We start from the raw sequence: 25,640 nt of genomic DNA on the forward strand, positions 1-25,640 counted from the left end.
CAACCTCGCACTCTTACTCTCCGGCACCAGCAGACTCGTCAAGCACCCGAGAAACATGAAGAGCGCAAAAATCTGCATGACGCCGTGGATCCAGGGGGTGGGATTATCGTGCGTGGCGCCGCGCTTGATCATGGGGGCGAAGAAGATCTGTGCGATGACGGCGCCTAGCTTGCCGAAGCCGGCAGATATGCCGTGGCCGGTTGAGCGGACACGGGTGGGGAAGATTTCGGCTGGGGTGATGAACGTTGTGGCGTTTGGGCCTGGTTGCGTTAGCGCCGTGTTCGATGAGGTTCAGCGATGTGAGAATACTTGCCGAAATTGAAGAAGAATTGAGCCAGCACGTAGAGCGCCAACAGATGGATCTTGGTAAGCCCCTTCCATGCAAATCCTAGAACGCAGAAGATGATTGTGAGGATGGCGAAGCCGCCAATCTGGATTGGTCTTCTGCCGAGGCGGTCGACTGTGAACACTGTCATCCAATAACCAGGTATCGCGCCCTGAGAGCAATTAAAAAGTGAGCAACTATGTCAGAAAAATACTCACGGCGCAGATAAGAACCACTTGCCCTGTTGCCGTGTTTCTTAGGTTTTCGTAAAGACTCCCCCTCTTGTCGAAGCCCATGGTGCTTAGAAGACTTGCGCTCGAGAAGCTGAGACCATAGAATGCCAAGTCGAGAAAGAACCATGAGAATGATGTTCCGAAAAGTCTGATAAAGTTGCGTTTCTTTGAGTAGTAGCGGAATATCTCCCCAACAGTTGGACGCGGGGTCTTGTATTTGGCCTGGAAGTATTATCAGCAAGCGACTTCCATTAGGAGCGCCTAAGATAACACAGTCGCATTACTTGAAACGAGCGCATTGCGCAAATATAAGCACGACAGCTCTAGGCTTCACTTACCATGTCACGTCGGACTTGAGCTTGCTCAACAGGGTTTACCGTATTACCTGCTTTTCCATACCGGTAGCGACGAGTATCCATAGAGGCCTTTTCAACGTCATACAGAACGTCGAAGGTATATCGTGGAGTTTCAGGAATGGTGAGACGGTAGTAGAGGGCGAACCAGCCAGGGATTCCCCCAAATGCGATGATGATCCTCCACATCTTGTCAACGGCCGCAACGCAGTCGCCGCTGCAGGATGCCACATCTGGAACAGCCATCAGGTCTTTCTTATATGCAGCAACCACGACCAGGGCCATGAGCGCGGCGGCTAATTGCCCGAGGCCTTGCATGGCAAAAACGGCGGCTGCGTCGAGTCAGTCTTCATGCAGGAAAGGACGGTGGCTCTAGGTTAATTACCAATTATTCCACCTCTATTTCTGGTGCTGGCAAATTCCGCAGTGATTACAGCACTGAGAGGATAGTCTCCTCCCACGCCAATTCCCTGATCTTCATCAGTGGCGGTCAATGAGTGCATCACCAGGGGAGACCTGCCATGACTACACGATCTAGAAAAGCGTTAGATTGCGTACGTAATAGGTAAACACCAAGCAAACATCCTAGGCTTTTAGACTTACAGAAAATGAGGACTCCCACGACGGAGACAGCGGTTGATTCTCCACAAAGCGATTGCGCCAACGTTGTGGAAATGATGATCATAAGTTCAACGCCGTACATCTTTTTCCGCCCCAAAACATCGGCAAGGTAGCCAAAGATGACTTGACCAAATACTATAGGGAAGGGGCATGTCAGTGCCGATCCGACTTCTGGCATTCAGCTCTTACATACTGGCTCCAGCAGACGTAGCAACTTTGATCGCAGTGTCGGCATTGTGAGGCATGACGCCTTTGTTCACGTCATCTTGCCAGTAGACCTAGGTATCAGTAAGTACATAGGCGGGCGACGTAAGCCATGCGATTCGCCCAATGATACCGGTTGTCGGTTACATGGGCTGGACCAAAGGAGACGTTGGATTAACTTGACATACTATACCGAGCATTATCACAGCCAAATTGATGGCAAATAACTAGTTTAGGTTAGTATTTTCGATGTGCCTTTGGTATTAGCCGTACTGAATACGCATCCGTGAAGAATCCAATACCAGTGACAACAGCAAGTCGCACGTGGTACCACCCAAATGGTGCCTTATCAACCTCGGCAAGCGCCATCCGACGCCGCTCATTGGGATCCTGGCTACAGTTAGCAAAGGAAGTAGACGGACGCCTCGTAGGGACTTCGATCACGCAGACATACAGCAATATGTGTCTGGTAGCATGTCAGTGGCAGATCAAACAGTTGGGATCATGAATACTCACGTAGACACTGGTAGCATCATGGTAAGCAGAGTTGCCTGCTTTCGATAATGGGGGTGAATGCATCGTGATCTTGATGTAAAACACCGTGCCAAGTAGACTTTAACTTCCGTATCACAGCCTTTAGCGAACCATGTAAAACAGGAAACGATATCAATGGAAGGGTCGACGAAGTACTGTATTTGTCCTTGGACGAGAATGAGACCTATCGTTCGGCTCCCATTCGTAGGCGGAGGCTAACAGCTGGATAGCTGCCTAGGCTCACGACGGACAGACGTGTGTTGTTTCAAAAGTGATGTAAGCTTGCAGACGCGGTGACTGGGCATGAATCGTAGTAAAAATAGAGGTCGGTGCTGGTTCACGATGAGCGGACTGCTCCTGCTTTTCTTCAAGCAACACTCTGGGCACGCTTGGGTCGTGGAGGGTCGACGATGTTGGGGTGCAGTGCGCCATGGCCCTGGGTATGAATACGCAAGAGCTCTGGTTTCTAGGCGGAGCGGACTGCGACGAGTGGGTGCCACGAGCAAGCCTCGAGGACAGCGGCACGAGTTTGCATACGTGCTGCTCATTGGTGCATTACGGCTAAGCATGCTTAGATGCCGCGCTCGGCACAGGATATGCCCAAGCCAAAAGCAAGGTGACTTGAAGCATGTGGCGCGACACTGCAGTGCTTAACGATATGAACGCGAGTTGTTTTAAGACCGCAGAGCGTGGTGGATGCTATTCCTTGTATTGGATCGTGGGGCTCTCTCCACATGCCCTTCACGAGCGCCCAAAACGCCGGGCCAGGCACAGACAAAGGGCCTGTCACTTGGAAATGCAATAACGACATGCCGAACATGTTCTTTTTTGAAACTTGTGGTGTGGACACATAAATTGCGGGAACGGTTTAGTATGGCGTGGGGAAGAGGAGCTTGGCATAAAGGAGAATCACACGTGCCGCGAAGCCTTGGAGGTACTCTGCCTGGTGCAACATCAATCGTTGATGATACAAACCGATGCGCAATCGCAAAAGAGCCTTGCGCCGGTGATCGTGACCCCTGTTGCTAGGATGCAATGCTTGCGTGAGACTCGTGTGAGTTGTGCACGCTGCGCGCGCTACTCACACATGCATCGCGCCTAACTGTAGCAAGCACTACGAGCCAGGAGTTGGACATCCGCACCCACAGCGCTGCACGAGAATCGATCTAATCTGAGCGGCGAAAGTATTTGAGGCGTATGAAGCTGTAACCTTGATTGATATGTTGGACTGACCAGAATTGCATGAAGGCGAACAATGCCCAGGGTATGCAGCTCTGTGCTATTTCAAGAAAGGTGACGCGAGAGCGGACTGATGGAAGTGACAGGGGCCAGGAGCTATCCGTTCCATGTCCACATACCTCCTGAATTCGCGGCGAGACATGGACTGGGAACGTCAACGGTACAAACGTACCCTGGCGCGAACGCGAACGTACACACCTGTGAGGCAAGGCAAGGTTGACAGAGTAGAAACTCTGAGTACTCCACGCTACCCAAGTGAGAAGTAATAGAAGAGCGAAGGTTCTAACATCCAATTCCGGTGCGAACTCTCAGCACGAGAGAGAGTCCAACTCCGTTCCTAACACGGGTCCAGTTGTCGATTTGACTAACGCCTCAAGGGCGGTGCATGTTGTCGAAGTTCTTTCATGTGCTGTATCTTAAGATGACGTGTTCCAGCACCATTGATATACGAAATGCATGCTCTAGGATGAATGGATGAAAATGGCGACTCAGTCCATCTTTCCAGGTAACAAAGAAGCCGTCGTGAGGAACGATTATCGGATTCGAATCTTGACGCGAGCTAGAGCACGCCATGAGACCTGCGACAAGGTATATCACCAGAATGCTCTTACGATCAAATCGCAGTGCCAAATAACATGTCGAATGCATGCGAGTAGGAAGTTCTCGCTCCGGGTTTTGGCGTGGCCAAGCCGCTACGTCGCAAACGGCTAGCCCCCACCATCGCACAATGAGCGAAATCGACTTCCGACACAGCAACATCAAGCGACACTCGACAACCTCAAACTAACCCACAGCGTCAACAGGTATGCCGTCCGCGCTCTTCGTACTTCTGCGTAATAACTAATTGTTCTCCAGACCCCCTCCCACAAAATGAGTACGCGACACCCACCTACCTGCGAACAACCAAAACAGCGAGACTGACTGCGATATAGCGAAGGGTACCTCCAGCTTCGGAAAGCGCCACAACAAGACGCACACCCTGTGCCGTCGTTGCGGTATGTAACTACATCATCCGACACTCTCAACGCGGGAGAATACCGTCGCAATACGACTGGAGGATGGCGCTGACAGATTTTGATCCAGGTCGCCGCTCCCTCCACATCCAGAAGCACACTTGCTCCTCGTGCGGATACCCCGCTGCTAAGACCCGCAAGTGTATGTGAACCATTGGACCTGTAAACGAGGAATAATGCAACTGACATGTTGCAGTCAACTGGGGCGAGAAGGCCAAGCGAAGGAAGACCACCGGCACTGGACGCATGCGATACCTCAAGACCGTCTCCCGCAAGTTCTCCAACGGCTTCCGAACTGGCGTGCCCGCTGGCGCCAAGGGACCTACGACCGAGTAAACGATGCGATGACAACAGAGGGTTTGGCGTAGGGGCTGAATGGGCGGGAGCGTGAAGGCAGGCAGGTTTTCAACTGGCAAGGTTATCGAATATTGCTCAGGCGTTTTTGAGCATCACTTCCCGGTAAATCATCCTCGACAGAAGGATGTGAGGACGAATGACACTTCTCGGAGCTTGTGGCATTACAGAAAAATTATATCATGGTCTGTCACGATTGAACCACGAGTCCACACGTCTTGTCCTCGGAAACCCGCTCAAATGTCTCAAATGAATGAAGTCAATACAGCTACCCCTTTCTTGCATCCATTATCTTTTGAAACACTGGTCGATCTCAAGCTAATACCGGCCTCTGCACAAGCAGTCTGCGTGGCTTACCGCTGTCTGAGGGTACCACCCTACTTACAGATTTATTCGAGACGGCGTGTTGATGAACCTGAACAGCGACTCGCGTACCCGTCTTAACGTGCTTCCGACGTCGCGCATTGCGAATACTTCAAGTTCACACCTCTAACATCTTGTTCAAGGCGACTTCGGATGCTCTGAGCCAGCGCCCTCTCTCTTCAAGCTCGTCTCCAATGCCACCGCCATCTTCTTTCCGTCGTCTAGCCTCCTTCGCAGCTGCGACTATGCCTTGCTTCTGTGTTTCCAGCGGTTTGAGTTCTCGTTCCAACTTCTCCAGCTCGCGTGCACGGTTTGGTAATGATGACTGAAGCTTCGCAAGTTGTGCGTTGAGTGCAGTGAGTTCAGCTTCGCGTTGCTCCACCAGCTGGGACGTCTCCGGTAACGGCAGCGCGAGCTCAGGATTTTGTGAGTGTGGTATCTGTTCTCTTTTTAGAGTCTCGATGTTCGCTTCCAGGCCCTCAATCTCCACCGGTAGTGACGCGAGCTGCTGCGTCTTCAGCTGCACACCTTCATACCGCAGTGCCAGCTCTCGACCCTTGGCCTCAAGTTGCTGTAACAGCTCTGCAATCTCCACCTTGCGCTGCTTCAAGGTGGCTTTCAAAGCCAGAATATCTTTCTCTTTTGCCTCGTTCTCGGTGGCCTCGACCAGACTAGGTGGATCCGCGGTAATGCCGCGTAGGAACTTCTCTTTCGTGACCTGCTCGACATAGCTGAAGCGAAGTTTGCCGAACAATTCCTGGACGCGCTTTAGCCCACCTATCAATGTGTGTGGATGACGCCATGTACCTTGTAATGCTGAAGATCTGCCTGCAGCGCTGCTGGATGCGTGTCGCCATTCTGCTCGCTGTCGTCTGAGACCGTCGAAGTGCGTTTGTCTGCGGACTGGGAGTTATCTTTCGGCGCAAGTGTCTCCGCAAGAAAGATAAGTTTTAGAGGCGGTGACTTTTGCAGCTGTTCGAGCGCTGCGGCAGCGGTGGTCAATTGCGACCCAGATTCATGCGCCATATTTGCTACTCGTAGAAGCGACCCAAGACTGTATCTTGAGAATGCTGCTCGCGAACTGTCGCGGGGTCAATGTGTTTGCGTTGTTGTTTGGGAAACGCGTGTAGGCGGATTTAGCGTAAAGTCCAGGCGTAATGGCCCCGCCTCGGCAGTCTACTCGTGCCTACCATTGATTCACCTTCTGCCTTCAGCGCGCACACACTTTAGCATTCTCCGACACCTCCACCATGGCGGGCGATAGCATTGACGATGACGAATACGTTGCGCGCCTACTCAAGCAAGATGCTGTAGACGCCTCGAAGAAGTACAGTTTTGTGGGCCTGGATGCCTTCCACCCAAAGAGGTGCGTTGAATGCCTCGGTCGCGGGTTATGAAGTACAGTCACTTGGCTGCACGTATGGGACTTATTGTAGTTAACAGTATCCAGGCTAAGATCAGACGCTCCGAAGCCGAACACCAACTTTCTGCGACATATCATCCGCCAAACCGATAGCCACAACGCAGCGTTGCTGGCTCGAGAGGCGAAAGACTCGCGCGCACGCCTGCGACAGCTAGATACCGCAAAGAACGGCAGTAACGATCGAACGCAGAACCCACGAAGCAGAAAAGAGGACGACTACGACCGTCGTGAACGGAGGGCTGAAGGCCGGGGGCGCCATCGTGTGAGCAGTGACGAGAACCAGGATAGAAGGAGCTTTAAGAAATCAGCACATGCGCGACGTGCATCGGGAGACGAGGGAAGTCGGCACAGAAGACGACGCAGTGCGGACAAGGCAGAACGGCCGGCGTATCGCTCCGACTCTCGACGCGAAAGCGAGCATCACACTCAAAGGAACACAGACAAAGCACAATCCTCACGAAATTCAGAGCACCGCAGCCGTAAACGCGCAAGAGAACGATCCGTTTCAGTGTCTAGAACCAATACGCGTTCTCCTTCGCCTTGTTCCAGCCGATATGACAAAGCTTCCAAGCGGGACCGAAGTCCTCGCTCGCCCAGAAAGAGATCGAGAAGTCCACCAAAACGAGGCGAACAGTACCAAAGCAGGCGCGCGTCACGAACGAGAGCAAGACGAGACCCCTCAATTGAAGACGATTCTGATCCACTCGAGGCAATCGTGGGACCACTACCACCGCCGAAACCGCCAGCCGTGCGCTCCCGCGGTCGAGGTGCACGCAAAGGCGATGCAGAAGGCATCAATGCGCGCTTCTCCTCGACCTATGACCCAGCGATGGATATCGATGCGTTCTCAGACAAAGGTGATGACTGGGGCGACGCTGTCGAAGCATATCGCGATCGTCAGCGATGGAAGCAACAAGGAGCAGAAAGGCTCAAGGCAGCCGGGTTTAGCGAGGAGCAGGTGAAGAAGTGGGAACGAGGCGACGAGAAAACCGAGGAAGACGTCAGATGGACCACGCGGGGCCAGGCGAGGGAATGGGACAGAGGGAAAGTGGTTGAAGCGGATGGAGACATTGGGCATAAGGCCGCGTGGGCGGACAAGTGAGCACCAGGCGTATTGTAATAAGTTAGAGGCATGCGTATTACTGTCTTGTGAAATACCTATTCTATGGTAACACGCTGTGCTTGGACTCTTGACGTAAAACACTGCCCATATCTCCACTTGGTGTTCATCATCATTCGTTTCGTTACTGGCAGCGACTGGCTGATGTCGGCGGGCGACTAGGATGTGGGGCTCTGTGATTGGCCGCTGCCACGTCTTCACCGCCCGAAAGCTTATCGATGGTTGCCCTTGGTGACTTGGAATAAACAAGGACTCGGGACGGCTAGGCCAGCTGCCAACCCAGCCCGATGCAGTGTGCAGCTGCACCTAACATGCACTACAATCGACTTCGTGACTTCGAGGAATCGCATCCACGAGAGACCACCGCGGACTGCCATCCTCAGCTTGACGACCTTGTCCCGAGCCTCCCACAACCTCGCCCGCTCGCTGCACCGACTCCACCCCACCGAGCTGTCCGCAGCCGCCGGACACGCTCTGGTTGGGCCAGCGCACGACACCAACTTGCCCGCCGTCTACAAGCCTTATAACTGACCTGACAAGCGCACACAGTTTGTACGTCGCTCTCGGTCCAAGCCAGCAACATGTCAGGTCTGTCAGCGCCGGGGAGCGGTGCCTACTCGTCCAACACTATGTATGTCGGCGATGGGACTTGGGATTCGCAACGGAACACGTTTCTGCTTCCCAACCTGCAAGGCTTGAATCTTGCTACAACACAGTACAACGGTAAACACTCCATGCCGCGCTCATCCAGAAACAGGTACTGACGTTGCAGGCATGGGCAATCGCTTCCGGAACATGAGTGGCTACCACAGCCTCATCCTAGGACACGGCATTCTGGCAGCCGCCACCTTCCTGTTCGTTGTCCCTGCAGCCATTTTCCTCGCCCGCTTCTACCACCGAAACCCCCGTATGGCGCTGCGCCTGCACATATGGTTGCAGATAGGCACCGTCTTATTATCGACCGCACTTTTCATTCTTGGATTCCAAGCGGTGGGCCTGAAAAGATCTCTTACCAACCCGCACCATGGGATTGGTGTCGCGATATACACGATGATTTTGATTCAAGCCATCGGAGGATGTGTGATCCACAGGCGAGAAAAAGGGAAAGAACGGTACAAGATACCTCTTAAATTGATGGTACGTGCGTCGACCTTTCCGCAGCAGTTTACTGACGCCCTGCAGCTTCATCAGTGGATAGGGAGACTTATCGCCCTCCTGGGTATCGTACAAGTTGCCCTCGGTCTAACGTTGTATGGCTCGCCCCTGTGGCTTTTTGTCGTCTACGCTATTTGGGGATTTATCTTATTATGCGCATGGTTTATCCTCTCCTACAGGAACCAGCCCGAGATGGGCTTTGACGAGACAAGCACATACATCACAGAAACTACGATGAGCGGCAGAAGCAGAAGCCATCGTGGCCATGGGTTGGGCGCGGTAGCAACAGCTGGAGCGGCAGGCGCAGGCTTAGCGGCATTGAGAAATCGTTCTCGCAGTCGCAGTACCCGCAGAAGGGGTGGTAGAAGAGAGGTCCTCAGCTCGCACCCCAGCACCTATTATACCGATTCGCGGGTGGACGAGAAATATACCGAAGTTGGACGAAAGAATCACACCTGGCGAGACCGACTGCTGGGGGCTGGTGCAGCCACAGGTGGTTTCTTTGCGCTTAAATCCCTGTTCGGCAAGAAGAAGATCGAACCAAGCGAAACAGCAAGCAGTGTCAGCTATAGTCGGCCGCCTATAGGCCAATCTGAGGTTACGCAGACTGATCTGAGTCGCCTTGAAGAAGGGAGGGCCCCAGCTTCCCCAGGTCGCGACCACTGGCGTCGGGTAGAAGAAAGAGAAGCAGCGCAGGAGGCCGCTATGGGTGCAAGCCCCCTGCGCCAGGGCCATCGAGCCACCCGCAGTGGTGCCTCCATCGACTCTTTCGACAGCCGGACCAGTTTTGGCGACGATATTGTGAGACCCAAGGAGTCGCATGGACTTCGAGATGGAATAGCCGCCCTCGGATTTGCTGGCTTCCTCAAGCATCAGTGGAGCAAGAGGAGGAACAGAAAGGAAGACGCACACGTCGCAGCTGTGAAAGAACAAGACTTGGAAGACGAGCGTATTGCCCGGGCAAATAGCCAACGGCGAAAGTTTACCGGGGATGGTTTGCCTCCCAGAAGAAACGGACCGCCGTCTACAATCTTTTCTGAAAGCGACATCTCAGGAACAACTCCTGGCGTTCGGCCACCGAGGAGCACGACGCATTTGACGCAGACAGAGACGATTGCCGGGCCATCAACGACTCCCGCACCTGCCCCAATGGATCCTCATGGTGTTCTTTCCGATTCTGGCTCTGAAGCATATGTGTCAGCAGGTGGCCACAGGCATCGAAGACATCATAATGGAGGGTCCGCAGCTCTTGGTGCAGCGGCAGCTGGTGCCTCGACGGACAGAAGAGACGCCAGCCAGCGCCGTGGCAGTCGGGATGGAAGTGTCAATTCTCCGCCTGTATCTGTCAAGGTCAAGATGCACAATGATGGAAGACATGTGACTCTGAGGAGGCTGAACGAGGAGGAAGCTGCCGCCGAGCGTGAAGCACGAAAGAAAGATCGAAGGCGTCGGGATGGCAGCATGAGTTCACTGAGCAACTTGGAGAACAACGAGCGCTGGCGGCGTACGGCAGCAATGGAAGCCGCTCAGGCGCAAGAAATGGCACAGGCCTCCGCGCCGATACCCATGCCTGAGCCAATAATACCAGGCCCGCCACCTGGACCGCCGCCTATGGGAACGTCAGCAGGCCATCAAAGCCCTCTTCCGCCTCCGCCTCCCATTCCAGGAGCAGGTGGGAGTGTCATGAGCAGTCCGCAGGGCACGCAAGTGTATGGCACAGAGACGGACGTGAGCGCCTACGACTCGAACCGGAGACGGCGAAGAGCGGAACGAGCCCAGGCGAAGCAGGCAAGACTGGGTGGAAGTCGCGTTGAGTTCTCATAACGACCATGACGACCGGTAAGCTTGATGATTTCTTGTTTTTGTGCATTTCCAGGCGTGGGGAACAAGTTGATGGGTTTGAAAAGGCGGAGGCAACACAGGCTGTACATGTAGTAAATAGTTCCGTTGTTGTTGTTGTTGTTGTTGTTGATGATGATGATGATGACGACGTCGTAATGTTCTGATTGTTCTTTGAGTGTTTCGATGCGCTATCTTCATGTTTGCATGTTCAATGTCTCGGTGGCGGATCTGCCTGGGCTAGTGTGCTTGTGTGACGGATTTGCAAGAGCGGCCTCTTGGCGGCTTCGTTCGTGGGTCATGATGATGCAGTGGGTAGCAGGCCCCAACCATTTCAAGGCGTGATCATGCGGGAATGGCATCTTTTCGCCTTGTTACCTTTGCGCGGCTGGCGCTGATTGTGTAGAACAACGGCCTCTCCGATGCACGAATGTGATAAAAGGCCCCGCCCTTGTGCCGCGAAACGTCTTCATTTGCTGGTCCGAGGCATGATGACCTATCTTTGATGGTACTATCCGGACGATCGGCTTCACGGCGAAAGCGCGGAGAGGCCGTAGACGGGCCTTCCATTGAGGTTATAAACTCCATCGCGCCTCAGCAGGCTGAACAGATTCATCCCTCAGATTTGCTTCACGGCGACGGCCACGACGTACCTGCGCGCTGCCAACTTCTGGCCGGCCCTTCCTCCTTTGGGCTCCAAGATGGTCACCCAACACAGTGCTCGCTCGCCGCACCTGCTCGACTCGCGGGTGCCGTAGATTCTCCTCTCCAGCGGCCAAGTACGACTCCTCGCGGCCGAGCCAGAGCGCGAGCACCGCCTACCAAATGACGACAGCAATCTGCGCGAGCGGAAGCACCCTGACTGTCGGCGACCAAGCCAGCGATGGTCGGCGCCGTTGCTAGCGTCTGCATGGCTTTGCTGTGCGCACACTAGACTCGTGGAGACGCCCGTTTCAACTCGCCTCAGCTCCGACCGCTTGACCAGCGGCAGACCTACCTCATCGGATCCAAACCACCCACGACCTTCCTCATGTGCGGGCGATCACTAGCAGGCTCTAGCTTCACCGATGGTCGGATGATTGTCGGTTAGTGTTCAGTCAAATGCTAGTGATCCGCTGCGCTGGGGCCGTCCGCCGTCAACGCCATTGCCATGGTTAGATTGCTCCCTGCGTAGCGGCACCGACCCCGAACATTCGATATCTCCCCGGGAGTCGAGTGTGCCAGCCAACGGCCACGACGCGCGCCTGGGGACGTCTGCCGCACGTCCGGCTAAGGGTCCGGCCTGCTTCCCTGTTCACCTCGTTGACACCTGTGAATCAGCGGCCCTGGCCATTTCTCCACACACTTTCATTGGGCTCTGTCTGCAGCCGGCCCCATCCTGGCATGACTGCTAGTTCACGCCTAATGCGGCTGTGAGCCAAGCCTCTACGTTGACGGTTAGCCAGTTGAGTGGGCGACCTTTCCAGCAGAATGACACAAAGCATGCAAAAACGTCTTCCGACCTTATGCGCAGCATGCCCAAAAATCTTTCCACGCTTCGAATTCGCGTGGACACTCCTCGTTTCTTCGGGAGGGGCTTGCTCAACAGCTTCCACTGTCCTACCATCTCATAATGTCCACGGCTACTACGTCTGCTCCGGTCAAGAGAGCTTGCGATAGGTGCGTCTCCGCAGCATTCCTGACCCGCCGACCATCACTCACTTTGCAACTTCAGCTGCCATCGACGCAAAGTAAAATGCATTGGCGAAGGAACAAACCCGTGCAAGAATTGTGTTTCTGCCGGTCTTGCTTGCACATACAATGCCATTCCGCAAAAGAAGGGCCCGAAGGGAAGCCGTGCCAAGGTTCTGTCTGAGCTGCGGGAGACACAACGGAATGCTCAACTGGCAGCGGGCCTCTCCCATGAGCTAGGTTTTGATGGGCGCGCACTTCCGACGACGTTCGCGCGCACTCCAGGACTGCTTCCGCCAGGTCTCGTGGAGAGCTGCCTCGATTTCTACTTTGCCAATGTGTATCCTTCGCAGCCAATCCTTCACCAGCAACGCGCCCAGGAAATTCTGCTCAGTATTGAACATTCCTCCGAGGCGTACTGCATGATTGTTGCGCTGTGCGCCTATGTCATGATACAGGCCAACATGACAGTCTCGCCCAGCTTGCTTCCCCGTCCGGAAATGGCACAACTTTCCAATGTCAGCATCGGCCATGTCCTGTTAGAAGAGGCGGTACGAGTCCGGAAAGGTTTTGAATATCTGGAAAATCCGACGCATTTGTCCCTGTTAACGTCCTGGTTATTTTACGGATCCTATTTTGGACTGGGAAAGGACAATACGGCTTGGTCGTATCTCAGAGAAGCCACGACTCAAGCGCATCTACTTGGTCTTCACGAAGAAGAAACCCATAAGAACGACCCACTTGATATATCTCGCAAGCGCGTGTTGTACTGGCTTCTCTTAATCGCGGAAAGGTATTGACCTGAGCCACCAGAGTGCGGCGAGGAGACTAACTGGCACGCAGAACACATGCGCTTCACAAGCATCGTCCCATCTCTCTATATCCGACTGTACACTCACCATCCTTGGAGGATTCTCCTTCTGATAGACCGATCGCATCTGGACTTGATTGCATGATAAGTCTTTATAAGCCAGTAGACGACACATTCATAAGTCTGTGGAATAAGGTACAGACGCACGGCAATCCTTCGTGGATCGCACAGCTCCAAAACCAATTGACGGAGGCTCTTCCAGCTTATTTAGACTGCACTGAAAGTCAAGCTGCGGATTTACGAATCACCCAGCAATGGCTACGAACCATGCTCTGGCAACTGTGCGTGAGCCAAGGCCTTGTCAGCAGTGTGGCAGCGGACAACACGCGCACCTTCAAGTATCCTATCGAAGTCTCGCGCGATCTTCTTTCCATGACACATCAGTTTTCCCAGCATGCGATGGAAGTGCATGGCGTGGGTTTGGTGAGTTGAGCTGTTTTTCACAATGCCGCACGTTCCGTATCATCTTCCTCAAGCCCCTCAATCCTTCATCACCTTTTTAAAGACCCCCTTCAAACACTGGCCCTGGAATTCCAACGGGACCTGGTGCAGAGCGCCTGGAGTCGCTTTGAATTAGTCTTCTGTAAGCTACTATACTGACATCATGCCAGATCGAAAAATTATTCGACATAGCCTGCTGCTTAGTTGACGTTGTCGCTTGCATACCATTCTCACCAGATACATTTGCTTTAGGCCCGCGCGACTACGTTTCTCGTTTCCTCACGTTGTTCTCCGCGCTCCGTGGCGGCCAAACACGCTACCTTCCCCTCCTCCTCGCGAAAGTCTCCGAAGTCCTACCTAACCTCCCTCTCCCTCGATCGCTCAACATCCCTCAAAGCATGTCCGCCTCCGCTATGGATTCCACCTCAGGTTCTATCGGCTCTGTTGCATCCAGTGTGAACGATGATCTATCAGGATTGCCACCAATAGCATCGCCCTCATACCCTTCGACCGAATTGATACGTCAGCTTGCTGCCCAAACTGGTGCCCAGCTGCCATTCAACACATCCCAGCAATCACTGCTCCAAGCGCCCTCTTCTAGAGTTGAAGATCTTTCCTTATATGACACCTCAGCACCTCACAGCGCGCATTCGTCGGGGTCGGCACCTCCTAGCCAATCAGGAACACCCGGTCCGTATGAGCCCACGATGCATTCTCGTCCGCCCATACCAAGCCAGGCGCATGGCCATCCACCACCCCAGCTACAACAAAGTCATTCACAACACTCGCAACTACAGAGCCACCAGCTTGGAATTAATTCTTCTCCATATGATCCTAGGTTTAGCGTACCAGGCTTCGATACAGGAATGGGTTATAAACAGGACGCTATCGATGGTGCGGGTCACATCACAGGTCGGGGTGCTCTGGATAATCAAGGAGCGTATAGTGAAAACCTACCACACGGACGAGGTCATGGTGGATATGCAGGTTGAACGCAGGCGTCCAGGGATCTGAAGATCCTTCTTCAATGTCATTCGAATACGTCGTCACACAAGAGTCTCTACACGATCAGACTCCATCGCATCACCCCTATCAGTCTCAGCGTTCTCTGAAATCAGCGGATGCTTGACGCTTCACGTGACTCTAATGTCATTATGGACGTGGAGCAGCATACCTTGGCGATCTAGTCGACCCTGTCGCAGTCCTGGTCATCGCACCTACCTGGTCCCGACTATGTACAGGGATCACCCGCACGTGATCTGGTGTTGCGGCGCCAACAAGGAATCGCTCATCCGTGCACCCCATAAGTGCAGGCAAAGTGCGGCCAGTGCTTCGCGGAGCGTGGAATGTAACAGTACACTGATAGTTACAATAGTCATAGATAGTATCGAAGAAGAGGCAGTTTCAGCATTCACGCTAGTGCACTAGAACATTTACAGTATAGCCTTCAGCCTCACGACTCTACCGCTGATTCATGGCTTTGGGCATGCATGCAGGAAACGTATTGGTCGGATCGGCAGAGCTAGTGCAAACAAATCTCGAGCTTGAGCTCGCGAACGCTACCCGCGTGCCCTACCCGCAGAATCTTCCCCGTGAAATGAGGCATGCGCCATTAGGGGACTGTTTCGGAAAGGCTTCACGTGGCCGATGCGCGTTGGGGGTCCCGAGGACGATCCGTGCTGCCGCAGCGCAACGACCTTCCCTCCGTGCGTGCAGATTCCAACGTCCTTGCTTTGCTTGCATCGCCAACTAGCCCCCCAAGAGGAGAAATGTCGGGGCATGCCTGACAACGAGGGCGTTGCATGGATGTGATTGTTCCCCGAGCCGATCACTCCGGACAGGTGCGTACAGCATTGTGTAGACGATAGTTTCAGGGACCGGATGGATTAGGCGCGGCTGTCCCCCATCCTGGTCCAACGTCGAACGCCCCTGCATCGGCCCAAGACGGGAGGATCGTAGGGCTCGACTGGTGCAGACTTGCAAACCTCGGCCCTCAGCACACATGAGACGAGGCGCTGCGAGTGACAAATCGCCGCAGTTCTCGTCCCGCACTGCTAGCTCTCGTGGAAGTTCCTTTTGCCGAACCGCAGTGCACCCATTCGGTGCACTTCTGCGAGCAGGGGTGCGATGGCTGGCTGTGCTGTGCTGTGTTGACTCGGTACCATCCGTGCATCATAGGGTACAGGACTCGGCCCTACATCGGGCAGTTTATTCCAACGTTCGCTTGAGCGTTTTGAGCAGATAGGGCTCTGGTAGTTGGGGCTGGTTCCCCGAAAACCTGGTTTGCTGCCTGTGCAGTCAAGCCAACTCGAGTCGAGTCGAAGCGACACAATAGCGGTAGGGGTAATTCCGCGATACTTGCCGGATTAGTCAATATATTGATTTCCACCCGTGGCATGTTTGCACGGTCTATCAATTCATTGGGCTTTGTTGAGACGAGCAGGGGAACGGTGCGGATGTCGTGGGTGCTGTGGGTGCAGAGTGCATCGTAGGTGCCGTGGGGTCGTCTCTATCTACTGCCTACCTAAGGAGTAACTATCTACCTGCGTATGCAGACCGGAACTTACGTCCAGCCATTACGCTTTGGTGGACTTCACATCCCGCTCCCCGCTCCACCCTTGAACCATCCCATCCCGTCCATTCCAAATTTCCCGCATGTCTGCCCAAATGTCCCAGTGGCTCCCCCAGAAACAAGGTCTTTTCCGCCTGCCTCACCTTAGAATCCTCCGTCACCATCCATGTCCATCGGGGCTTCGGCACCGTTGAAAGCCTGCAGTGAAACGTCGCTCACGTCCGATGCCTGGGCTTGGGTTTGACGCCTCTGCCCCATCATCCTCGTCCTCGCATGGTCGCTTGCAGACTCTCTTAACCAAGCCTGGTATTCCGTCACTCGCTGCTTCCGTTTTTCTCTTGGACTAGCACCGGGGAAGGTACGCTCCGGGCCCGCATGGCCTGCATCTGAGGTGTCTTGCTGCACGTGTGCGGCGTGAGGCTGAGTGACAGTACGTGCGTGGCTTTGACGTTGTGGGGTACACGACACTGCCCCACTGCGTAAGCTGTCCGGTAAAGCTTGGAGGGCTTGCTCGGTAGCCGCCGGAGGAGTCTTCCGCCGCAACTCGTCCTCGTGGTACCGCAGCTGTGTCTCGCGCCGAGAGGACATTAGTTGTTGCGTATAGAGGCGCCAAGCTTCAACTTCTTCTTGGAATAACGATATGTCACTGTGATCGACTTGCGGTGTTTGGCGTGCTATGTCGTGCGCTTGTTTCGCTTGTTCTGCCTCGCTGCGAGGCGACTGTTTTCCCATCGATGTCGGTAACATGTCTGCGGCTTGCTGTGCTTGCTCTGCCATGACCTGCTGTTGCTGTCGACGATACTCTCCGGATCCACGACGACCACATGCTTTGGGGCCGATCTTTGCGGTCTTCTGAATCCTCTCCCTTTTCTTGGCCATTCTTATCTTCTTCTCGTGCGCCTGCTTCTCCGCCTGAAACACCACGCGATACTTCTCGTTCAAGCGGCCGTTGATCATGGCGGAATGCTCGTTGCCCACCCAGCTCAGTCCGGGCATATCGGCGAAGACATCTGACTGATACAGATGCGCGCGTGCGGTCTCCGCCTGTTCGTGTGTGATCTGTCCGGAGTCCACTTGACTACGTAGTCCCTGGCAAAGATGGCCGTCGACGAGAGCCTCCCGGACTGCGATGTCGAGAGCTCGCACAAGAGACGGCTCGTTGAGAATTGTCCACTGGTGCGCGAGCCACTCTTGAAAAAAGTGAATCGTGTGCTGGGACGAGGGGAAGAGCAATGCGTTCGGGTCGACGAAACCGTTGTTCAGCCTCAAGATGATGGAATCGTGGGTTTCCTTGACCGTGGCCAGGATTGCGTAGTACATGTCCTCGAAGTCTCCTAGTGGTCGAACCATTGGCGAGGGGACCGCTACCCGGTGTGCCTTCCCTTTCCGGGTGAAGGCGTTACCGCTGCGATTCTCGAGTCCGGGGAAAGGTGAGTGGTGTCCGTCTTGGAGACGGGCGTGGAGCACCTGAAGTGAAGGGCTATAGCGGTCGGTAGACGATGCCCCGAACGAAGTCGTCGAGGCTTGAATGGCGAGGAGTTCGGAGGTGACATGCAGCAGGTATGTCTTGACGAGGTCATCCGGACTGGCCAACGGCGTGGCTTCGACCGTTTCCTGGGGGACGGCTACGGGGAGGCGAGTGTAAGGTGTTCCGGCGGCGGACATGTTGGTACTACGCTGCTCAGTTTCTGGGTGTGCGACGACGAAAGCACGGCTTCAGCGGTCGACACGGCAAGGTTCAGCGTCGCCTGCTCGACGGGCGGTGCAAGAGGCGAGGCGGGCGTGAGGTGAAGATGAATGCTGGGTAGGTTGAGAACATTTTGGTTGCTGCAGAGACACATGGGCACAGAGGTGAAAGGGGTCTTCGCACATGTCGTAGATGGGATAACAAGTCAAAAGCGAGCACAACAGAGGCTCGCGTAAGACGTTGCGGTCGACGCTGAGGTAGCACTCACTGCATGCCGAACCTATGTGATGGTATCGGTGATGGCGCCTGCCCAAGCGTCCATGGTCTGCTATTGTGAGCAGGTCGAAGACGGCTGAATACATGGGAAACACTGTGTTGCACTGGATTGAGCACTCTACAGGCCGACTACACTCGAGAGCTTTGAATCGATACCGTGGTTCGAAAGGTCAAGATGATGCGTGCGCGCAAGCTGCTTGCACAGTCGTGCTCAGCGTCCGCTGCGTTGATAGTGCCAGCTACCGTGCATCGCAACGAAGCGCTGCATGCCCAGGTGGTGTGTGTGATGTCACGAAGGCAGGACGTCAGGCTTGGCGTTGCGGCTCCGCTGCAGATCAGCTGCCGCGCTGTTGGGGACGTAACCGCCGACGTCTTATCTGATCGAGGCGCCTCTGCACTGCATGCGCCGCGGACGAGGCCGGAGACGCCGTCGGGGCAGGCCGGGCTGGCGGCGCTGAGCGGTGAGGGCACCACGTGCGGCCCCACGCCGCAGTGCATCGCGCAGGCGTGCACGAGTCGCGTCCGATGTCGCCTCGCAGATCAGGCCAGGCGAGCCGTCACGCACCCCTGCCGCAGCCAAAGGACAGGGAAGGAACGCCGAGCGGTCAGCTGGGCCTGCACAAGCGCAGCAGCCCGGCCCAGGATGCCCTCGCATCCTTCCCGCAACCTCAGATGCGCAGCAGAGGTGCCACGTAGCCACGGCCACGACTTCATGTACGCTCCCGCAGCGGCAGAGGCAGCGCAAAATGTATATAACAGCATGCGCCGGCCCAGCGCCCTGCGCACGACGGCAAGCTGGTGTTTTGAAGCCAGTTCATCCGGGCGCACCGTCAGCCCAAACTGAGCAGACGTCACATGGCCTGCGACCGCCACCAATCCGTGCCTGCGAATCACGACTCCCACCCACCCACCAGACATGGCTCCGCACGATTGGTCGGCGCATTGCGAAGGTGCTGTATTTCCTGGAATCCCTCGTTGCTCTAGCTCGCCATGGCCGAGCGAAGACAACCGCGCTGCGGTGCGCCCATGTTGGCCTGCGCCATGTTTCCGCACATGGGCACATGGCAGCCTCTTCCCATCCTGCGCGTGAGATACTGTGCTTAGAACTTGTGCGCGGAGCCTGGGTGTTATCGCGCCCCATTCTGCCATCTCCCACCAAGCGCCCTGCACACCTTGATTGAATCCCCAAGTCGGGCGCAAACCCTCCTCCTTGCGACCACCGAGTCGCCGTGCCACGCGATTGGTCTCGACGCTTTTGCGACTGCATTCTCTTCTGTCTGGCCCGTCTCATACCATCCAGAAGCTGGAGAAACACAAGTATTGATAGATTGGTGCTTTGTAGGTTGTTCTGCCATCTGCGGGGTCACAGCAACCTCTGAGTAACATGCCGTAGGAGGATCCTTGCGACCCCTCGCTATGTGTCTAAGCGCCCTGTTCGCAGGATCTGGCAAGAAGCGCAAGAGTGCTGGATCAAGTTCAAACGAAAAGAGACGGAGTGAACCGCGCGATCAGCGACGCTATGAAAAGATACCGGTCGTCGCAGAAGTGGCAGAGCGCAAATGGGCAGAGCGACCCGACATGAAGCGATCCAAAGACATACACAGCAGACTAGATCACCATACGCGCCCACAATACTCATACACCCAGAACAGCGGGGCTAGCCGTAGACCTACTTTAGCCGTCAATGTACCACGTATGGTCAAATGAGTTTCTGTGCCTGCGCAACTACTGACAGCGACAGCAATGTGGCACCGACGCGCCGGCTCTACCAGCAGCAACTCCTCGGAGGAAATGCTTCTGAATCCGCGCCCCGATAGACCTGCGGCAAATGACAGGAGGCATCGCCACGCCAAACACACTTCGCAGTCAACTCTCAGAGGTCGAGGCGCGAAACGCCAGCGCACTACAGATTCTCGTGATGATCACATCTCCTCCCACTCTTCGCCGAAGACCCCTAAAAAGAAGGCTCCGTCCCGCACAGTGGAAAACTCATCGCGCAGCAACCGCTCCTCGCGCCAACATCAATACCACGCCCACCCCTCTGAACCACAGCCCTCCCCGTCTCGCTCCAGACGCCACCATTCCCAGGTCTCACACCATCACTCTGCCCGCGCAAACACAGCCGCGCGCCGCGACCCGTCCGACGACCGCCGCTTTGCAGTGCTAGCCGCTACAAACACGGCTCTGGAACACCTCCGACGTGAGGCCTTTGCGCAGCCCTCCCCTCCACCTCCACCACGTTTAAGGAGGTATCAAGGTGTGCAGATCCCTGCGTCAAGTGTTCCGTTTGCGTGGGACTGCATCAGCTCGCAGACGCACAGTTCGGCGAGGCACGACGAGGGGAGTAGTCGCCAGAGACGGAGGAGGTGACGTGAGGCTGGAGCCGATGTTCAGAGTTGATACGCGCGACGCATTCTGGTTGAAGGAGCTCATATGGACGTCGATTTCACGGTGCGCATTTTATGGCGTTTGGTCTGCACAACAGACATTTTGTAGCAAGCACTGAGGTGCATTTGTTAGGCGTTATTGTATGTCTCTGGATGATTCGCGGGATCGTATATGTACTTGCTCCAGAGACTTGATCCACTAATTTTCGTTCACATTACGAACCGTCCAACCACATTCACATTCGTTCTACTTGGTCACTCGTACCGGTACAGGGAAGCGCTGCTCAAAGTCTCGCATGCATGACTGAGGTGGATGGTTCCGCGGGAGCGCTAGCGGGCGGCAAAGATGAGCCACTGCAACTACGACTTCTCTTCATGCACCCTTCACAACGCGCCACCTTGTGTTGTGCCAATGTAATGCTGATTATCCTTTGTAGACGCGGCATCGACGAAGGCAAAGCTCATAGAGGTCGTCATGACGGCGTCGCGCCAGGGCCGTAGCCGCTGAGCCCTTCCCCCATCCTCGGCCAATGACATTGCGTATCAGGCAAATCACTGTGATCGCGACCAACCTAGCATCCGCGGATGGTCACGCGAATACACCGGCATTGCCCAACGAGCTTCATGCGTTTGCCTCCCCGGAATGTGCTCGGTATCTGGCGTCCGCGTGGCTTGGACCTCGACCTCGCACACTGCGCCTGCTCCTTTGAGATGAGCTAGATTGGCCACGGCGCCGGATTACCGTTGTTTGATCGAGGAGGTAATACAGTTCAACAGTCAAAAACAGTGGTTCATATTCAAATACACAGATCCCCTTTTTGAAGTCAAGTCGCTCTTTCCATCAGTCATTCGATATGGTTTCCTTGCTGTCACTCGTTTCAACTGGCTTGCTCTGTGTGGGGCTTGGGAGAGCTGTTCCGACAGTGAAGTCGACAAGAGGTTAGCGGTGAATTTTAATCATGGAGATTGCAATGCTGACTTGGAAGAGGAGTCGCACCCGTCGACAATGCGGTCCTTGGAACTTTCACCTTGATGGAACAATACGCTTCAGCCGCATATTGCAAGTCCAACTACAACTCTCCTGGGGATCAAATCAGATGCAACGACGGAACTTGCCCCTTAGTTCAAGCTTCCAATGCTACGAGTGTTATCGAGTATAACAGGTAAGTCGCCATCATGGTCGGTATTCAACCATGGAGTGTAGCTGTTCATGTGTTACGACCCAATCAGTTCATCACCACATGAATCCTGCTACTTTACTCACCACCCACAGCAATCTTTCAACAGACGTGACCGGCTACGTCGCCCTCGACTCAACGCACAAGCTCATCGTCGTCTCCTTCCGCGGCAGCGTATCGATCCAAAACTGGATCACAAATCTCGATTTCGACGCTGTATCCACCAGCCTATGTTCCGGCTGCACCGTCCACCACGGCTTCTGGCAATCCTGGCTCGACTCCCGCTCCGCGGTTACCGCAGCCGTGAAACAGCTCTCCGCCTCCAACCCAACGTACAAGATCGTGACCACAGGCCACTCCCTCGGCGGGGCCATCGCCACCCTTGCCGCCGCGGATCTGCGCAACGCAGGCTACCAAGTTGCCTTCTACTCCTTCGGCGCTCCGCGCGTCTCCAGCTCCAAACTTGCAAAGTACATCACCGCGCAACCCGGTGGTAACTACAGGGTCACGCACTGGAACGACCCCGTGCCCAACATCCCGCCTATTTTTCTCGACTTCGCCCACGTCAGCCCGGAATACTACATCAACCGACCCAACGGTCTGGCGGTAACAGCGAGTGACTTCAAAATCTACGAGGGGGTGATGAATTTGAGGGGTAACGCGGCGTGGCTTATCACGGATATTTTGGCTCATCTGTGGTACTTTGGGACGTTTCCGATCAAATGTGCATTGTGAGGAGGCATGTGTAATCGAAGCTGCACGTTGGTAAGCAGGTTCTCTGCGATTTACATCACGTTGTTGCACAATTTGTTTTGTGTTCGTCCGTGGGTTGCCATACTGCACAGTGGCTGACACAAAGAGGGGGATTTTGACGTACACCTAGTCCTATAGTAACTTAGTTCACAGTATGCTGATAAGAAATTGGTCTTGTAGCCTATTCTGGGGGTATGTGTGTAGGGGTTCGCTATATATGCAGTGATTCCCGTCATTGTTGCCAGTCACCGTTCTGTGCGTTCGCGTCAGATGGATTACGTTGTACACAACGGGCTGAAACAGCAGCTTAGCAAAAGACGCAACAGCGAGAGGAACAACACAAAGCGAGTGGGATCACCATGCTGAAGTACATTGAATCGAAGAGATGTTTGGATGCTGAAAGCAAAGACATGGTTGAGGGAGTGGAGTGCTTTCCGAACCTGCCACGAGCAAAAGCCGGCGCTAACTAGACCCTATCTTGCATATCGACAACCTCTCGTGTCGCATTCCCAAGCCGCGCATCCAGTTGGGCATTTGTCACTCTCGCACGAATTCAGACTTGAGGACCTATATGGGGTCCGAAAAGCCGTTATTGCTTAGTGCGGCGCATTTCCGCGAGCGTGTGTAAACCGTTGACTAATCGCCTGTAATGTCCGAAAATGACCAATTTCCTTCCTGAGCAACTTACATATATACTGATTGGGCGATGGTTCTGTCACCCAAGTACACAAAGGTGCCTGTAACTTTGGTCGGTGTTAGGAACAATGTCTTCTATGTCTGTAATGTTGGAGCGCACCGTACGGTTTCTGATCACGGAATCTCGCAATGTGCGGACTCGGCATCTCCTCCAGCATCTTGAACATGGCGATTCTTCGACGCAGCTACAGATCATGAGACAGCTGCTTTGCATTCGGTCTCCGCATCCAAGATTGCCTCCCAATGTCTTGCGGGACATCCATGATATCTTGATTCACGAACGGAGTCGTCGCGTGCTCACGCCAGTAAGTTATGATCAGAGGAAACTCCACAGCACCCCATCACATTGACCCACTAATTACTAAACCTAAATATGACGGAACTAACTTCACTCCAGGTGAGCAGCACATCCTGTGTGGCTTCCATTCCTCGAGAGAATAGCCGGCCACCCGTAAGAATAAGACTATGGAAAGGCGACATAACCACTCTGGCGCCCGGCACAACAGCTATTACCAACGCAGCAAATTCTCAAATGCTCGGCTGCTTTCAGCCTACACACCGATGCATCGACAACGTCATCCACTCTTGGGCAGGCCCACGCTTACGACAAGAGTGCTTCGACATTGCTTCCACGAGACAAGACCAGCAGGACGCTCTGCCCGTGGGTGACGCTGTTACTACACAGGCATATTGCCTGCCGTGTGACTATGTAATACACACCGTCGGACCACAGCTTGCGCGGGGTTCGGAACCGGACGACATGGAGAGACATCAGCTCAGCCAGTGCTACTACTCTGTCCTCGATGAGGCAGAGAGATTACCAGAGACTGCAGAAGGGAAAAGCGTGGCTCTTTGCGGTATCTCGACAGGGCTGTTCGCCTTCCCGGCTAAACTTGCGGCGAGTATCGCGGTAGATACAGTTGCGGCTTGGTTTGCACATCATCCTGAGGCTTCGATCTCGGACGTCGTCTTTGTGACGTATACCGAGGATGACTATGAGATATACGATGCCCTGCTCAAACGAGCTCGGCCTACCTGGACTGTGTGTACCCAGGAACCTGCGAAAGGGATTTCACTCGGCAGTCCTACAATGGAAAAAGCTCGCGCCTGGCTCGCCGAAGCCGACACTATCATTGTCAGCGCAGGAGCTGGTCTCTCTGCTGCAGATGGTCTCGACTATACCTCTCGGACTTTGTTCCGGGAGCATTTCCCAGCGTTTCTCCAATACGATCTTGAACGCCTGTACGACGTCTTTGGCTTCGTCAACTGGCCTTCAGATCGGGTCAAATGGGGCTACTTCTTTACACACCTAGACATGGTGAGCAACTGGCCGCAATCCCAGCTGTACAGGCGACTCCTTGGTTGGCTGGATTCCTATGGCCACAATGCTCATGTCAGGACGTCGAATGCAGATGGCCTCTTCGTTGCGAATGGCTGGGACGAGTCAAGGTTGTCTACACCGCAAGGGCAATACTACTACTTCCAATGCCTGGCAAACTGTACGCCAGATTCGTACTGGCCGTCGAGACCATTTCTCGAACAGGCGCTGCCTCTTATTGACCCAGTTACACAATCGTTAAAAAACGACTCTGCTGTACCCAGATGTAAGAACTGCGGCGGCGACTTGTTTATCTGTGTTCGCGCCGCGAATTGGTTCAACGAGAGGCCCTATCGAGCTGGGGAGGCGCGCTGGCAGAAATTCAAGAGGCGCGTCTTGAGTGGTGGTGGAGGAGGAGGAGGAGGAGGAGGAGGAGGAGGAGGAGGAAAAACCGTTGTTCTTGAACTAGGCGTGGGCATGAACACTCCGGGTGTTCTCAAATGGCCTAACGAGGACCTCGTTCGACAGGGGAACCGGCAGGTGAAGCTCGTTCGGTTGGCGGTGGGAGAGCATGCGGAGGTGCCGTGGGACTTGGAAGAGGCAGAGTTGGCAACCAGCATTGATGGCGATATCAGTCTTTCCCTGCCTCAAATCCTTCCGAGTGGCTCTCGATAACACTAGGATGGCGGAATGATGTACGTTGTGATACTAGCGGAGGTCCCATAGTCCCGTGTTGAGCGGGTATAGTACTGGGACAGAGGTCTGAGTACAGGTCATTACAACAGGGTAGGCCATGCTGAAGTTGGTTGTACTCGAATTCCGGTCCTACGACTGTAATTGTATGTTGAAAGTATAGTTGTATGTACAACTGTAGCACAAATAACAGCTCGCGGCTAGACCTGCAGCCTTCCAATGACGCAACTGCACCCGAACCTATCCCATTCCGAATTCCGAGGCTCTTCGCACCACCACCTCAATCCGCGACCCCATCGCATGCTCCTCCCCCGCCACCTC

The 25,640-nt window shown here is 54.6% G+C and overlaps 11 protein-coding genes across 11 annotated transcripts; 7 read left to right on the top strand and 4 right to left on the bottom strand.

The window, feature by feature from the left end:
- Positions 1–74: 74 nt before the first annotated feature.
- On the bottom strand, positions 75–2,541 carry CC84DRAFT_1204532 (MFS general substrate transporter; the record flags this gene model as incomplete). Its single annotated transcript, XM_018181909.1, has 12 exons — positions 2,253–2,541; positions 2,191–2,202; positions 2,010–2,126; positions 1,925–1,963; positions 1,726–1,810; positions 1,515–1,667; positions 1,432–1,445; positions 1,297–1,381; positions 897–1,243; positions 544–780; positions 314–497; positions 75–260 (listed from the first exon to the last, which is right to left on the bottom strand). Coding segments are annotated over exons 1-12 (1,521 nt in total), but the record flags the coding sequence as incomplete, so codon positions are not given.
- Positions 2,542–4,291: 1,750 nt separating this feature from the next.
- On the top strand, positions 4,292–5,163 carry CC84DRAFT_1163166 (60S ribosomal protein L37). Its single transcript, XM_018178195.1, has 5 exons — positions 4,292–4,312; positions 4,365–4,383; positions 4,442–4,504; positions 4,593–4,664; positions 4,719–5,163. The coding sequence occupies exons 2-5, from the start codon at positions 4,380–4,382 to the stop codon at positions 4,856–4,858; spliced, it is 279 nt and encodes a 92-aa protein (XP_018037226.1). The 5' UTR covers positions 4,292–4,312; positions 4,365–4,379; the 3' UTR covers positions 4,859–5,163.
- Positions 5,164–5,338: 175 nt separating this feature from the next.
- On the bottom strand, positions 5,339–6,355 carry CC84DRAFT_629640 (uncharacterized protein). The gene is made up of 2 exons (XM_018186936.1): positions 6,047–6,355; positions 5,339–5,996 (listed from the first exon to the last, which is right to left on the bottom strand). Exons 1-2 carry the CDS (start codon positions 6,263–6,265, stop codon positions 5,358–5,360), a joined length of 858 nt encoding a protein of 285 aa, XP_018037227.1. The 5' UTR covers positions 6,266–6,355; the 3' UTR covers positions 5,339–5,357.
- A 134-nt stretch (positions 6,356–6,489) lies between these two features.
- On the top strand, positions 6,490–7,871 carry CC84DRAFT_1204533 (uncharacterized protein; the record flags this gene model as incomplete). The annotated part of the gene is made up of 2 exons (XM_018181910.1): positions 6,490–6,605; positions 6,690–7,871. The coding sequence occupies 2 exons, from the start codon at positions 6,490–6,492 to the stop codon at positions 7,762–7,764; spliced, it is 1,191 nt and encodes a 396-aa protein (XP_018037228.1). The 3' UTR covers positions 7,765–7,871.
- A 160-nt stretch (positions 7,872–8,031) lies between these two features.
- Positions 8,032–11,115, top strand: CC84DRAFT_1163168 (uncharacterized protein). The gene is made up of 3 exons (XM_018178196.1): positions 8,032–8,505; positions 8,555–8,919; positions 8,965–11,115. The coding sequence occupies exons 1-3, from the start codon at positions 8,364–8,366 to the stop codon at positions 10,759–10,761; spliced, it is 2,304 nt and encodes a 767-aa protein (XP_018037229.1). The 5' UTR covers positions 8,032–8,363; the 3' UTR covers positions 10,762–11,115.
- A 1,273-nt stretch (positions 11,116–12,388) lies between these two features.
- CC84DRAFT_1087745 (uncharacterized protein) lies at positions 12,389–14,751 on the top strand (the record flags this gene model as incomplete). The annotated part of the gene is made up of 4 exons (XM_018174214.1): positions 12,389–12,435; positions 12,491–13,240; positions 13,291–13,741; positions 13,930–14,751. 4 exons carry the CDS (start codon positions 12,389–12,391, stop codon positions 14,749–14,751), a joined length of 2,070 nt encoding a protein of 689 aa, XP_018037230.1.
- A 1,431-nt stretch (positions 14,752–16,182) lies between these two features.
- On the bottom strand, positions 16,183–18,283 carry CC84DRAFT_1163170 (uncharacterized protein). Its single transcript, XM_018178197.1, has one exon. The coding sequence runs from the start codon at positions 17,994–17,996 to the stop codon at positions 16,476–16,478; it is 1,521 nt and encodes a 506-aa protein (XP_018037231.1). The 5' UTR covers positions 17,997–18,283; the 3' UTR covers positions 16,183–16,475.
- Positions 18,284–19,022: 739 nt separating this feature from the next.
- Positions 19,023–19,811, bottom strand: CC84DRAFT_629743 (uncharacterized protein). The gene has a single exon (XM_018186938.1). It carries the CDS (start codon positions 19,583–19,585, stop codon positions 19,109–19,111), a length of 477 nt encoding a protein of 158 aa, XP_018037232.1. The 5' UTR covers positions 19,586–19,811; the 3' UTR covers positions 19,023–19,108.
- CC84DRAFT_629738 (uncharacterized protein) lies at positions 19,566–20,796 on the top strand. The gene is made up of 3 exons (XM_018186937.1): positions 19,566–19,632; positions 19,688–19,987; positions 20,036–20,796. Exons 2-3 carry the CDS (start codon positions 19,711–19,713, stop codon positions 20,662–20,664), a joined length of 906 nt encoding a protein of 301 aa, XP_018037233.1. The 5' UTR covers positions 19,566–19,632; positions 19,688–19,710; the 3' UTR covers positions 20,665–20,796.
- Positions 20,797–21,071: 275 nt separating this feature from the next.
- CC84DRAFT_1116792 (alpha/beta-hydrolase) lies at positions 21,072–22,786 on the top strand. Its single transcript, XM_018175468.1, has 3 exons — positions 21,072–21,620; positions 21,670–21,844; positions 21,955–22,786. Exons 1-3 carry the CDS (start codon positions 21,536–21,538, stop codon positions 22,592–22,594), a joined length of 900 nt encoding a protein of 299 aa, XP_018037234.1. The 5' UTR covers positions 21,072–21,535; the 3' UTR covers positions 22,595–22,786.
- Positions 22,787–23,131: 345 nt separating this feature from the next.
- On the top strand, positions 23,132–25,510 carry CC84DRAFT_1143006 (macro domain-like protein). The gene is made up of 3 exons (XM_018176388.1): positions 23,132–23,613; positions 23,706–25,032; positions 25,069–25,510. Exons 1-3 carry the CDS (start codon positions 23,377–23,379, stop codon positions 25,299–25,301), a joined length of 1,797 nt encoding a protein of 598 aa, XP_018037235.1. The 5' UTR covers positions 23,132–23,376; the 3' UTR covers positions 25,302–25,510.
- The last annotated feature ends 130 nt before the right edge of the window (positions 25,511–25,640 follow it).

The sequence above is a fragment of the Paraphaeosphaeria sporulosa genome, assembly GCF_001642045.1.
Source record: "Paraphaeosphaeria sporulosa strain AP3s5-JAC2a unplaced genomic scaffold CC84scaffold_4, whole genome shotgun sequence".
Lineage (NCBI taxonomy): Eukaryota > Fungi > Ascomycota > Dothideomycetes > Pleosporales > Didymosphaeriaceae > Paraphaeosphaeria > Paraphaeosphaeria sporulosa.

What these genes read in the sequence shown, in the direction of transcription:
- CC84DRAFT_1163166 (XM_018178195.1), top strand. An exon ending in CACCCTGTGCCGTCGTTGCG is followed by an intron (nt 4,505 to 4,592) that starts GTATGTAACTAC and finishes ATTTTGATCCAG; the next exon opens with GTCGCCGCTCCCTCCACATC. An exon ending in CGCTGCTAAGACCCGCAAGT is followed by an intron (nt 4,665 to 4,718) that starts GTATGTGAACCA and finishes GACATGTTGCAG; the next exon opens with TCAACTGGGGCGAGAAGGCC.
- CC84DRAFT_629640 (XM_018186936.1), bottom strand. Translation starts at nt 6,265, where the DNA reads ATGGCGCATGAATCTGGGTCGCAATTGACCACCGCTGCCGCAGCGCTC. An exon ending in CAGATCTTCAGCATTACAAG is followed by an intron (nt 5,997 to 6,046) that starts GTACATGGCGTC and finishes AAGCGCGTCCAG; the next exon opens with GAATTGTTCGGCAAACTTCG.
- CC84DRAFT_1163168 (XM_018178196.1), top strand. Translation starts at nt 8,364, where the DNA reads ATGTCAGGTCTGTCAGCGCCGGGGAGCGGTGCCTACTCGTCCAACACT. An exon ending in TGCTACAACACAGTACAACG is followed by an intron (nt 8,506 to 8,554) that starts GTAAACACTCCA and finishes CTGACGTTGCAG; the next exon opens with GCATGGGCAATCGCTTCCGG. An exon ending in AGATACCTCTTAAATTGATG is followed by an intron (nt 8,920 to 8,964) that starts GTACGTGCGTCG and finishes GACGCCCTGCAG; the next exon opens with CTTCATCAGTGGATAGGGAG.
- CC84DRAFT_1163170 (XM_018178197.1), bottom strand. Translation starts at nt 17,996, where the DNA reads ATGTCCGCCGCCGGAACACCTTACACTCGCCTCCCCGTAGCCGTCCCC.
- CC84DRAFT_629743 (XM_018186938.1), bottom strand. Translation starts at nt 19,585, where the DNA reads ATGAGACGGGCCAGACAGAAGAGAATGCAGTCGCAAAAGCGTCGAGAC.
- CC84DRAFT_629738 (XM_018186937.1), top strand. Translation starts at nt 19,711, where the DNA reads ATGTGTCTAAGCGCCCTGTTCGCAGGATCTGGCAAGAAGCGCAAGAGT. An exon ending in TTTAGCCGTCAATGTACCAC is followed by an intron (nt 19,988 to 20,035) that starts GTATGGTCAAAT and finishes TGACAGCGACAG; the next exon opens with CAATGTGGCACCGACGCGCC.
- CC84DRAFT_1116792 (XM_018175468.1), top strand. Translation starts at nt 21,536, where the DNA reads ATGGTTTCCTTGCTGTCACTCGTTTCAACTGGCTTGCTCTGTGTGGGG. An exon ending in GACAGTGAAGTCGACAAGAG is followed by an intron (nt 21,621 to 21,669) that starts GTTAGCGGTGAA and finishes GACTTGGAAGAG; the next exon opens with GAGTCGCACCCGTCGACAAT. An exon ending in AGTGTTATCGAGTATAACAG is followed by an intron (nt 21,845 to 21,954) that starts GTAAGTCGCCAT and finishes CACCACCCACAG; the next exon opens with CAATCTTTCAACAGACGTGA.
- CC84DRAFT_1143006 (XM_018176388.1), top strand. Translation starts at nt 23,377, where the DNA reads ATGTCTTCTATGTCTGTAATGTTGGAGCGCACCGTACGGTTTCTGATC. An exon ending in GTCGTCGCGTGCTCACGCCA is followed by an intron (nt 23,614 to 23,705) that starts GTAAGTTATGAT and finishes ACTTCACTCCAG; the next exon opens with GTGAGCAGCACATCCTGTGT. An exon ending in GAGGCGCGTCTTGAGTGGTG is followed by an intron (nt 25,033 to 25,068) that starts GTGGAGGAGGAG and finishes GAGGAGGAGGAG; the next exon opens with GAGGAAAAACCGTTGTTCTT.